At 43.2% G+C, this 10,289-nt stretch overlaps 1 protein-coding gene across 2 annotated transcripts; it reads right to left on the bottom strand.

The window, feature by feature from the left end:
* Positions 1–3,060: 3,060 nt before the first annotated feature.
* On the bottom strand, positions 3,061–10,158 carry LOC129371093 (zinc finger protein 236). 2 transcript variants are annotated; one of them, XM_055047475.1, is made up of 3 exons: positions 9,777–10,158; positions 6,927–9,176; positions 3,061–4,605 (listed from the first exon to the last, which is right to left on the bottom strand). In XM_055047475.1, the coding sequence occupies exons 2-3, from the start codon at positions 9,150–9,152 to the stop codon at positions 4,246–4,248; spliced, it is 2,586 nt and encodes an 861-aa protein (XP_054903450.1). In that variant the 5' UTR covers positions 9,153–9,176; positions 9,777–10,158; the 3' UTR covers positions 3,061–4,245. The 2 variants fall into 2 exon arrangements, with proteins under 2 accessions (XP_054903450.1, XP_054903451.1); XM_055047476.1 differs by having other exon boundaries at positions 10,112–10,131.
* Positions 10,159–10,289: the final 131 nt, after the last annotated feature.

Genomic DNA, 10,289 nt, shown 5'->3' with positions numbered 1-10,289 from the left:
AGCAACAAAAAAAAGGGGAAAAAAACGGGGATCTGTGTGATTGAAGAGTGCGAGATAAGCAGAATCAGGCGGTTTCATATTTACGTCTTTCTCCGTTGATTCTGCAGAGTCGTGTTCCTCTGCACACAGCTGTGAGTGTGTATCCCTCCACCATTTGACAGATGACGAGCCAAATGTGCAGCTCGTCGTAAATGTAAGCGCGCCACCACATGGCTCAGCTGCGCAATAGCAGGCGTTCAAGTCCGAAGAAACATTCATGGTTGGTTTGGCCTCCATTATTTTGTCTCTCAGTGGCTATAAGGAGACTTTCTGATGCAACATGCCAGGAAAGTGTGAATTTATGCAGGGCCAACATTTCTAATAGCGAACACAGAGCTAAAGCAGGGCGCTGGAACATTTCATTACATCTGCAGGGTCTTCCTGCTCATTTACCACCGGCTCTATTCTCAATCCCCCCTCCCTCCTCTGCCTTTATTACTTCAATCACTTGGCAATGTGCCTCCTGCCACTGAGTAGGCCCGCTGCCCTGTTTCACTTCACGCAACCCAAACATGCGCCTCACACACGCGCTCCCATTTCAAACACGCTTTCTGTCCGTCATCCATCTGTCTGTCAGTCACTGCACTTTGAAGCTCCGTGCAATCTGGACCCGCACACACACGGAGGGCCATGTTCTGCACAATGCACCAGCTGGACTGCTGATGCCACACACCCAGCCTGCTGAATATTCACCATCACCATCATCATCGCCATGTTGAGAGCACCTTGTAGGATCATTGTTGCAGCAGCTCCAGCGGTGTCAATTACAGGGGACAAAATCTGTTTTGTGTCAACTTGTTCCCTTTCTTCCTGAGAACCGTGCTGATTTAATGGCTGAGCTCTCAGAGAACTCTCTGTGGTGCGAATGCAGCACTTTCCTTTTGTATCGACTCCTGTCACTGCTTTTATTTTAGGTGTAGCACTCAAAGACAGAAGTTAAACTGATTCGGAATAAAAGTGGGCGAAGCATTATGTGAACGACAACGAGGCAAGGGGAGAGCAAAAATAAACAGTGGAGTTATGAATACTGACTGAAGTAGTGTCAGACAAATGGCTTCTGTGCTAATGAGCCAGAAGGAGGAAATGCACTGTTCATAACAAACATTCAACCCCAAACCTCAATGCATTTCATTGGGACTGTATGTAATAGACCAGCACAAAATAGTGTTTGATTGTGATATGAAGGGACTTTTTTTAATGAAATATTCTGAGAATGCATCATAAATATGTATTCGTCCCCATAATTTGCTGTGCAGAACTGCTTTTCACAGTAAACAGATATTCAAGATTCGTTTGGGAATTTTTAGCTCAAGCCCAGTCACATTTGTAAAAACATATGCAATCAGACTTTTCATTCCTCATATTCCCTGTTACATTTTGATCTAGACTTTGATTAGGTCACATATTTCGAATAATTCCTGACTTCAGAAATTTTAACAAGGTTCTCAGGATTTTAAGAAGAAAAACATCCTGCAGGATCATAGATCTTCCACCTGGTTAAAATTAAAGTTTTCCTCAAGAGCACCTTTTGTTTCATGCACAGATCACCCAAGGCATTAACTTTTGAAAAGCTCAATCTTAATCTAATTTGACCAAAGGAAACTGGTTCAGAAGATGTTTCAGGACTGCGTATTTAACTCAACAGAGTTAGGTTTATGATAGCTGGGGAATAATGCCTTGTTTCTGGTGTAAAGACATTGTGGCGGCACATGGATTCTAATAGTGGTTTAACCAAGACACAGCATAACTCGGAAAACACAAAAAGCAGCTTATAATTTAATTAAGGACAACAGGCTGCATAAATCAACTTGTGCAGAAAAATGCAATCACACTTTTACATGTTGCTCTCAGATGTTTTTTGTGACCTTGGGATTTAATTTATGCTTTTACCTGAATTAGATCAAGTTATCTTTGTTATTTTTAGTTTAACTTAAATTACAAAAAGTTTTTAAAAGAAGAAGGCATAGACGAAGCAAATACATTTTTATGCACTGTGTGCTTAAAATTAAAAAATATCAGTCTATTGATCTTCAGAGGCATCAGGAAGTAGAATTATGTCAACCAACCACTAACAAAATGGAAATAGTATTGATAAATTCATGTAATAAATGCATGGTGTGTATATGAATTGACGCATTAAATAAAATGTACTTTCTGATCATAATCTACTGAAGTTGCCCTGTACCCCTGGACAGACACAAACATTTCAGTGTTTGTGACTGAAATGCTTATTGGTGGATTATTTTTAGATTGTTTTTAATGAGTTGCTTCTTTGCTTATTTAACACTTTGAGTTTAGATTGCTTCAACATCAAAAACATAGCATCTGCTTTTGCAGTTTCATTGGAGCAAATCCTCACTTTTCTCCTAAAATTGACTCTCCATTATGGCAGAAACTGGTTAGTTAACCTTTGACCATCTGCCACCTTTTCCACTGACCCCCTGTGGATATTATTTTACCAAACTCAAGCAAAGCCGTTCGCGGCTCCCCGGAGCTCCTTTTATCCATGCAGAGACCAGCTGAGGAGTAAGAAAAGGGACGACCATGACGACCCAGTCGGGTCATTTCAGCCATTCTGTGTCATCTTGAGCTCAGCTCTGGTAGGCTTCATGCCTTAAATCGAGCAGAAAATGCAAAGAGCACCAAAATCAGAGGGCTGCTGTCCTAACTCAATTGCTCCCTGAAGGCAGTCCAAGTGGCCACTGCCAGCTTGCACACTCAACCATCCACGATCTCTAATCTTTTTTATCACAAAGATCCATGCAAAGCCTCCTCTGTGGTGATTAATGTAGTGAAGAAAATCAAGGCCAGGGATTAGCCTAAATTAGAAGAGCGATACGGACCCTTGCTCTGGTGCTCGTTATCTAAACGAGTTCCTCATCATTTGGAGGAGAATTTGAGGGAAAATCAAGGTTAATCAAACACTTGATTTTGTTAAGCAGCTGCATGACAAAAAAACCTGAGGGGTGGGGGGGAGGTGAAAACGGGATACAAAGTTGTTGACAAACACAAAAACGGTTTCAAATATTTTATTCCAATAAATTAGCATAAGTCACTTCTGGAAAAGAAATCTGAATGTAGTGTTAGAATATCCCAAAGACATTTGGTCAAATTCTTACTGGATATGGATGAAATCAGAACAGTCACGTAAATAAAAGAAGAAAGAACAGATTTCTGAATTTAGATCAAACAAGTGCAAACAACTCACAGTGTCTCAGACGGTAGGAAAGATTACATCTTTCAGACGAGATAGTGCAGGAGTGCAGCTTTTACAAATACTTCTCTTTCTATGTACAACTAAAGCATGATCTACGGCGTCCCTTAAGAGACACAGAGAATTTTTTTTCCCTTTTGCGTTACATCGTAATAAGTTTTATGTTCGCTGGTCTGTTTTGTATACGGTCACAGATTTCAATTTTAAATTTCAAATACAGACTCAGTGAAAACATGTTCAGATACTCTTAACTCTGGTGCAAAAACAGAATGAAAGTAGGTTTACTCACTGCATGTTTATGTCTGTGTAACACAAAAAGACAATCAAAATGGTCAGATATGACTTTAGTACCCAGTGAAAATAACTCAGAAATAGTCCAAATAGTTTGGATGCAGTTTTTCTTTCTTTCCTTCTTACGGAAAATTTGTTTACATCTTAGAAGGGAGATGGAAATGCTTGTTTGGTTTTGCACATGTTTGTGGTGCATTTCTATCCTAAAGAAAAAGATATAAAACTTCAGATATCTCACAAGCAAAATATTAAGATACATGGCAAAACATTATAGTATAGCAGAAAGTACGGTGGCCACTGTAAGAAAGATTTTCAGTAATCAGTTATCCTGCATAAACTGATCAGTGCATTATTGCGAGAGAACGCAAAACCTATTGCGATGTAACGCAAAAGAAACATTGTTTTCCCATGTCCCTGAGGAAGCTGATAAGACTAAATAATCTTTTTTTTCTGAGCACTTTAGGGATTTATCGGATTGCATGAAAACGCATCATTTCATTTTAATATTTTAAATGACCTTTAGACTCATATGAGTATTCCCTTTATCTGCAAAGCAATAAATTAAGGTAATGTCTTCCTGTGTTTGATTTTGGCCCATCAATTGGAATGGGATTACATCTAAAACTGGAATACATATTGAAAGTGCTCTCTTCTTTAAAAATAGGGGTTTAGACCCAAAGTGGTGACGAGTGTCTCTTCCTTCAGTTTGCAGCGTCCTCCTCAGACTCAGAGTTGTCCAGGGTGGACACGGCAGAGCTGTACCACTCCGCACTCTCCTCTTCCTCCTGCCTGCCTCCTCTGCCAGCGCCCCCCGCTCCGTCTCCTCTGTCTTTTCTCTCGTTCAACATTTCCACCGCCACCTGGTGATACGGGTGCTTGCGTTTGGTGTGCCGTCGCAGGGTGTTGCGCTCCGCGAAGCGAGTGTGGCAAAGCTGGCACTGGTAGGGTTTCTCTCCGGTGTGCACCCGCTGGTGGCGCTGCAGCTCGCCGGCCTCCCTGAAACGTTTGGAGCAGATGGGACACACAAAGTTCCTCTGGCCCGTGTGGATGTGCTTGTGTCTCTGTTGAAAGAAATTATAAACTCTCATAACAGGTGCGACACAAAGGTATTCATGGATTTTTCTTCACATTTCGTCACATTACAGTGGCTGGATGTGGTGAAGCGTAAATATTTTGTCACTTCTTCAGTAGATTTAATTGTGTGTACTTTCTACTTTTGCTCTACCACATTTTACATGAAGTATCTATACTTTCTACTCCGCTAGATTTCTATAATGTGCTGCGTTACATGTGCATTCAGATCACATTGCAGGTTTTAACTTGTTTATGAGTTTGAAAGCAATTAATCACTTATTTGAGTTAACTGGTTCCAAAAATGACTAGTTGTTTGCAAGAAATTAAAATATTGTTCACTACTGAGCCACTATAAGGTTGACTACCTGGTATTTTTTAAAGGTAATAATAATAATAGCTCAAATAAGAACTCAAAACCTTATTTCCTTCGTATAATTTTCTGAAAATAACTAGGCTTATACGTCCACCTGACCAACTCTGACATGAAGTTGCACTAAACTATTCAAACAGAAGCAGAAAAACATAACTCTATATGAATATGTTGATTGGAAACTGGTTTAACATTTGAATAAGCTGCAGCTGTTTAAGTGCAGCCTCATAAACCTAAAAATCCAGGCCAAACCTAATATTGCAAGTTGGAGACAAAGATAAAAACTGTAGAGCCTGAAGAAGCAGAGACTCCCTTTCTGATTAGCACTTGTCCTGGAAAACAAGGGAGGATAAAATCCCATTTTTTTCATTAAGCTGGAAAACAAATAACAGTTTATTTTGGAGAATTGCACGCCACCTCCAGCTTCTGTGCCTCCAGTAGATCGAAAAATAACAGCTAAATAATAGTCTGCAATCACATTTACTAATGAGGAAGCAGCTTTGATTTGAGCTGTCGTATTTTCACGAGCATCCGGGCTCTGAAACGTCTCTGCTGCAAATTAAGAGGAAAATAATGTGATCTGGAAGAGGTAAAGAGTTGCAATGTTCCATAGCAACATCCACTGGGACCTTAAATGGGATTTGCGGAAAAGTAGTGAGACTCAATGATGGATCATAATGTAACATGCAGGGGACATCTTGTGTGTACATCAGGCTTGAAAGTCTATGGTTTTCTAGCTTTTTCTAAAGAGCAGAACATGTGTTATACTAATGTATATTTTCATATTTTATATCCTCTTCTTTAGATGTCATTTCAAAATGTTTGGGTTTGTTGTAAAAAAAATTAGAAGTCTGTGTCATTGTTCCATGTCGTATAGCTTAAGTGATAAAAATCTGCCAGTGTAAAGATGATTTTTTCATCAATTTTAGAAAATTATCAGCTTAAAACAAGCTCCTATATCCCGTTGAAAATTTTGTTGTAAGTTAGTTTTGTCTTGTTTCAAATATATTTTAATATTCGAACTAGAAACTTTGGACAGGAGCGTCCAAAGTGTGGCCCAGAGGGCATTTGTGACCCTTGGACTAATTTTGTGTGACTCGCCGGACTGAAAGATACGAAACAATTCAGCAGGTGGTTGATACAGATGGAGACATTTTACTTGCGATCAGAGTGAAAATATCACTGCCTTAATGTTCAGTACAACACAAAGTATTTGTCTTTTCATCACCAAGTTTTCAGATCCAGAGAATTTTACTGGAAAGCTGACTTTGCTGCAGCAAATCAACTTTTACTTCATTTATCAAATTTTGCTGAAAATGCCAAGCATTTTGAAGGAAGGGAATCCAAATCCTCTTCTTATAACTGAGAATAAATTTGTTCAATGAAGACAGTTTTTAAGAATATGAAAACTAGATGCATTTATTACAGTACAGAAAATGTGCAAGATCCTTTTTAAGTTCTGGATCTACAACAATTTTTTCAGTAAAAACTACACTATTTGCTTGATTTTTGTTTGTTTTTTGTCTTTTTAGTTTGTTTTCTTAACATGCTAGAACTTCTGATTCAACAATATTGGCCCATGTGATAAAACGTTTGGACACCCTTGGAGTAGAGAAAAAAATATATATACTGTAACATTTTGTGTTTTGGCAACCCTTTGTAAAACCATTTAATAATTTCAGCTACTTTTATAAATAAGAAGGTGTAAATTTTGTCCTGCAGAGATGGATTTCTGTTATTTGTGAGCAGTTTAAGTAAGCATTTATTAAATATGTCGGCAAATTAATCAGCAGTAATAAATCTTTGCTGCGCCGGTGTGTTCAAGATTGTTTCTGCTGTTCCCTACAGAGAAAAACGATCATTGTAATAAGTTGAGCCATCCCTTAAAAATGATGCCTGATGTTCCTCCTGCTGTGCGTCTAATGAAACTACAGTTACCTGCAGATGGCTGGAGCGCTTGAAGGCTTTGCCGCACTGCTGGCAGACATGAGGCTTCTTCTGAGAGTGTGTGATGGCGTGCCGCTCCAGGTCGGAGAGGTAGAAGAAGATCCGCGGGCAGAGTTGGCAGCACAGCACCCTGCGAGAGCCCAGGTTGGTGGGAGACTCTGCTGGAGAGAGGGGGTCCAGGGCGTCCAGGGAGTCGAGTTTGCCCGACGGGAGAAGGGGTCCTATGGGTGGGGAAGGAGATTGAGGGGGAGGAGCCGTGCTGTTGGAGAAGTAGAGGTGGTCGTCCAGAGGAAGATGCTCTGAGTGGAGATGTGAAGAGTCAAACTTGGATTCAGAGGCCGGAGACCGGCCCTCTGCCTCCGAAGCGGAGGGGTCGCGTGTCGGAGACTCCAGCTGTGCACAAGGGGTTCCAAAAGTTGATGGCTTGTTGTTTTCACTGGTGACTTCTTCAGCAGATATGGCTTCAGTTCCTGGGTTTGATTGAGAGTAGCAGATCTGAGTTTGGATAAGTTGGCCGTCCTGCAGACCCACGGTGGGCGTGGGGACAGCGAAGGATGTGAGGACGGGGCCAGAGGTCACACTGTTAACGCCTGACAGGATGAGGGGGGAGCTGCCGCCGTCCAGTCTGATTACGGGATAAGAAAAGGTGGGAAGAGCTGATCCGAGGGAGTTGACCTGACCTGAAGGTAAAGGAAGGGACACTTGAGCCGAGGCTGTAGTAACCTGGGACAGCTGACCAGTTGAGGGGTCGAGGACGGTGACGGGAGTGGAGGTAGAGGTGGAATCAGTAGCAGGAACGGAGGAGAGGAGGAGCAACATGGGTGTGGAAGCACCCTGTGAGGTCACTGAGAGGGGAAGTGAAGAGAGCTGAGGCGACGGGGAGGAAGACAGCAGCAGCAGAGGGGCACTGGCTGAAGGGTTGGTCAGGATCTGGATAGTTTGGCTGGACAGTGAAGGGAGCACGGCTAGGTTAGCCTCCTGAGCAGCTTTAACATTCAACTCTGCAGCAGCTGGAGTGTCAGAGTTCGTCATCAGTTGTATCTGATCACTGCCTTGTGGCGGCTGATCACTAGCAGAAGGTGCATTTAGTGCATTCTCTAAACTTTGGCTAAAGTTTGAACCTGCCAAATTTGATGACCCGTCTTCTTCTTCCACCTGAACCTGATCCGACTGACGCTTCCCCAACATGGAAGCATCAATCTGCGGCACTTTGAGTCCCTCCGGACTGAGCGTATACGGGATTCCCTGGTCATCAATGAGGAGGAGGTTTTCATTGTCGCAGTCTTCTGAAGACAGAGACGCGAGGACAGAAGTAGAAAAGTCCTCAGAACCTTCATCACTGTCTTCCTCCACCATGTCTCTGTCTCCGTCTCCCTCGAACTCGTCTACCTCCATGATCAGGGGGCTCTCGCAGCTCAGGTCCTCCAGAAAGCGCCCGCAGGTCCTCTCTCTTTTCTTGGGCAGACTGAGATCCAGCGGCTTCGTCTGCTCCTCCGCCTCCCTGAACATCCTCAAAGACATGCAGTCCACTTCTTGCACAGTTAGAGGAATATTTTGCTCCACCTCTGTCTCTGAAGGTTCCTGTTTAATCCAGTGATGGCTCAATAATTTAAAAGCAACAGTGTTTGAGTTGAGGTCAGTCTCTGACCCTTCCATGTGTGTGATTTTAACTTTTCCCTCTGCCTCTGGGGCATCTTCAGTGAAATCTTCTTTATTCCTAACAGCTGATATGTGGATTTGACTGCTGCTGTTCTCTGTGATTAGTCCTCCAGCAGAAACCAAAGCAGGTTCCCTCAAATGTGACCCAGCACAGTCTTTGGTCTGGCTGATGGCACATTTCGTGATTGGCCTCTTGCACTGCGGCGGGACAACAATTCTGATCCTTATTGGTTGCTTCCCCAGGACCGGCACCGCAGGCTTCACTCTAATTGGCTGCCTGATCCCAGCAATCTTACTGGTTTCCTGAGAGACCGGCTCCGATGTCCCGCCCACCTCCGCCTGTTCCCCGTTGACTGATGGAGCATCTCTCCTGATGATGGTCACCGCAGCTTTGACGGAGCAGGTCTTGAGGTTCCCCGGTTTGGTGCTGGGTGGGATTTTTTTATCCTTTGGGTCCAAAGCGACCTCTGCCACGGGCCCCGGTGCCTCTGCACACTGGCTGCCATTTTGGACTTCCAGGCTGCCACTTGTCAGGACTGAGGCCAACTGAGAATCCATTTTGGGGCATAACTATTCCTATTTCTATAAAATAAAAGAAGAAAATAGACAGTAAAAAGTTCAGTTAACAGCATTAAATGAAAACAAAAATTAATGTAGTAAATTACCGAGTCAAAAAACTCAAAATATATTATTATTATTATTATTATTATTATTATTATTATTATTATAAGGGTCAAGCCAATATTCATCCACAATTTTAGCATTTTATATTTAGATCGTGCAGGATTCTTCCTCAATAATAGGGATCGCCGCATATGACCCTACATTACAACCTTCTGCAGCTCCTTCTGCTTATTTTTGCTCTATTTCTAATTAAACTTCAGCATATGACCAACAGAGACTGAACTCGAAACGCAACGGAGCAAAGAATCGAGAGATTTTGCATTTTCCAGCACCATTCTATCACCTGAATGCAGCACGAATGAAACGCTTACGGTTGATTTCGCGTCAGAATGTTATTCGCATCATTCTCGGATTGCAGTCTGTGGCTGTTCTAAATTATTACTGGGGATAAAACCGAGGAGAGCCGTCCGCGTAGGACGCCATTACGCACAGCCCTAGGTCCGAAATGAGCATTTATTTCATTCTGAGGGAGCGTGTGCGCGGTGACAGCTGTCGGACCTGGGACAGCAGCATCACAATCGCGTCGGTCCGGAGCGGGGGGGGCCAAACGTGTCAGTTCGCAGCCGGAGCTGATCCCGTCCTCCTCGGTACCGCAGCTTCCTCGGACCCACAGCCAGCCATTTTATGGAGCCGAAGGTCCGAGTCGCCGAGAGCGCAGCTTCGGGGGGAACTTTCCCGGCGCGCTGTCCGCCTAATTCCTGTCTCTGCTTGTCCAGCGGTCGCCGGCGCCTGGATGGACCGGACGCGCTTTACATACATTTAAAAACACTGCATGGAAAAAAAAAAAAAAACTATTCTCCACCCATACTCTCGCTGCATTGGGACTGGCTTACCCGAGCTGTGGATATTTCCGGAGGACCAAATATGACTGTGCAGTGTAAAAAGGGGTGATGCTGCGAATGCTGAGGGAGGGAGGGGTCAAAGGGAGTTGCTATGGTGTCGCAGCCTACCGGGTCCGAGCAGTAGCCATGTTCAGCCTATGAGCACTGTTGAACCTGCAGCACAGGAGGG

This window comes from Poeciliopsis prolifica, unplaced genomic scaffold, assembly GCF_027474105.1.
Source record: "Poeciliopsis prolifica strain line A6 unplaced genomic scaffold, Auburn_PproV2 SCAFFOLD026, whole genome shotgun sequence".
NCBI classification, from domain to species: Eukaryota; Metazoa; Chordata; class Actinopteri; order Cyprinodontiformes; family Poeciliidae; genus Poeciliopsis; species Poeciliopsis prolifica.
The sequence above is the reverse complement of the archived record's forward strand: the minus strand, read 5'-3'. Positions and strand labels throughout refer to the sequence as shown.

Bases quoted from the DNA above. Each gene is read 5' to 3' on its own strand.
- LOC129371093 (XM_055047475.1), bottom strand. From the start codon at position 9,152: ATGGATTCTCAGTTGGCCTCAGTCCTGACAAGTGGCAGCCTGGAAGTC. The intron at 4,606-6,926 runs GTAACTGTAGTT...TTCTTTCAACAG, and splicing joins AGCGCTCCAGCCATCTGCAG to AGACACAAGCACATCCACAC.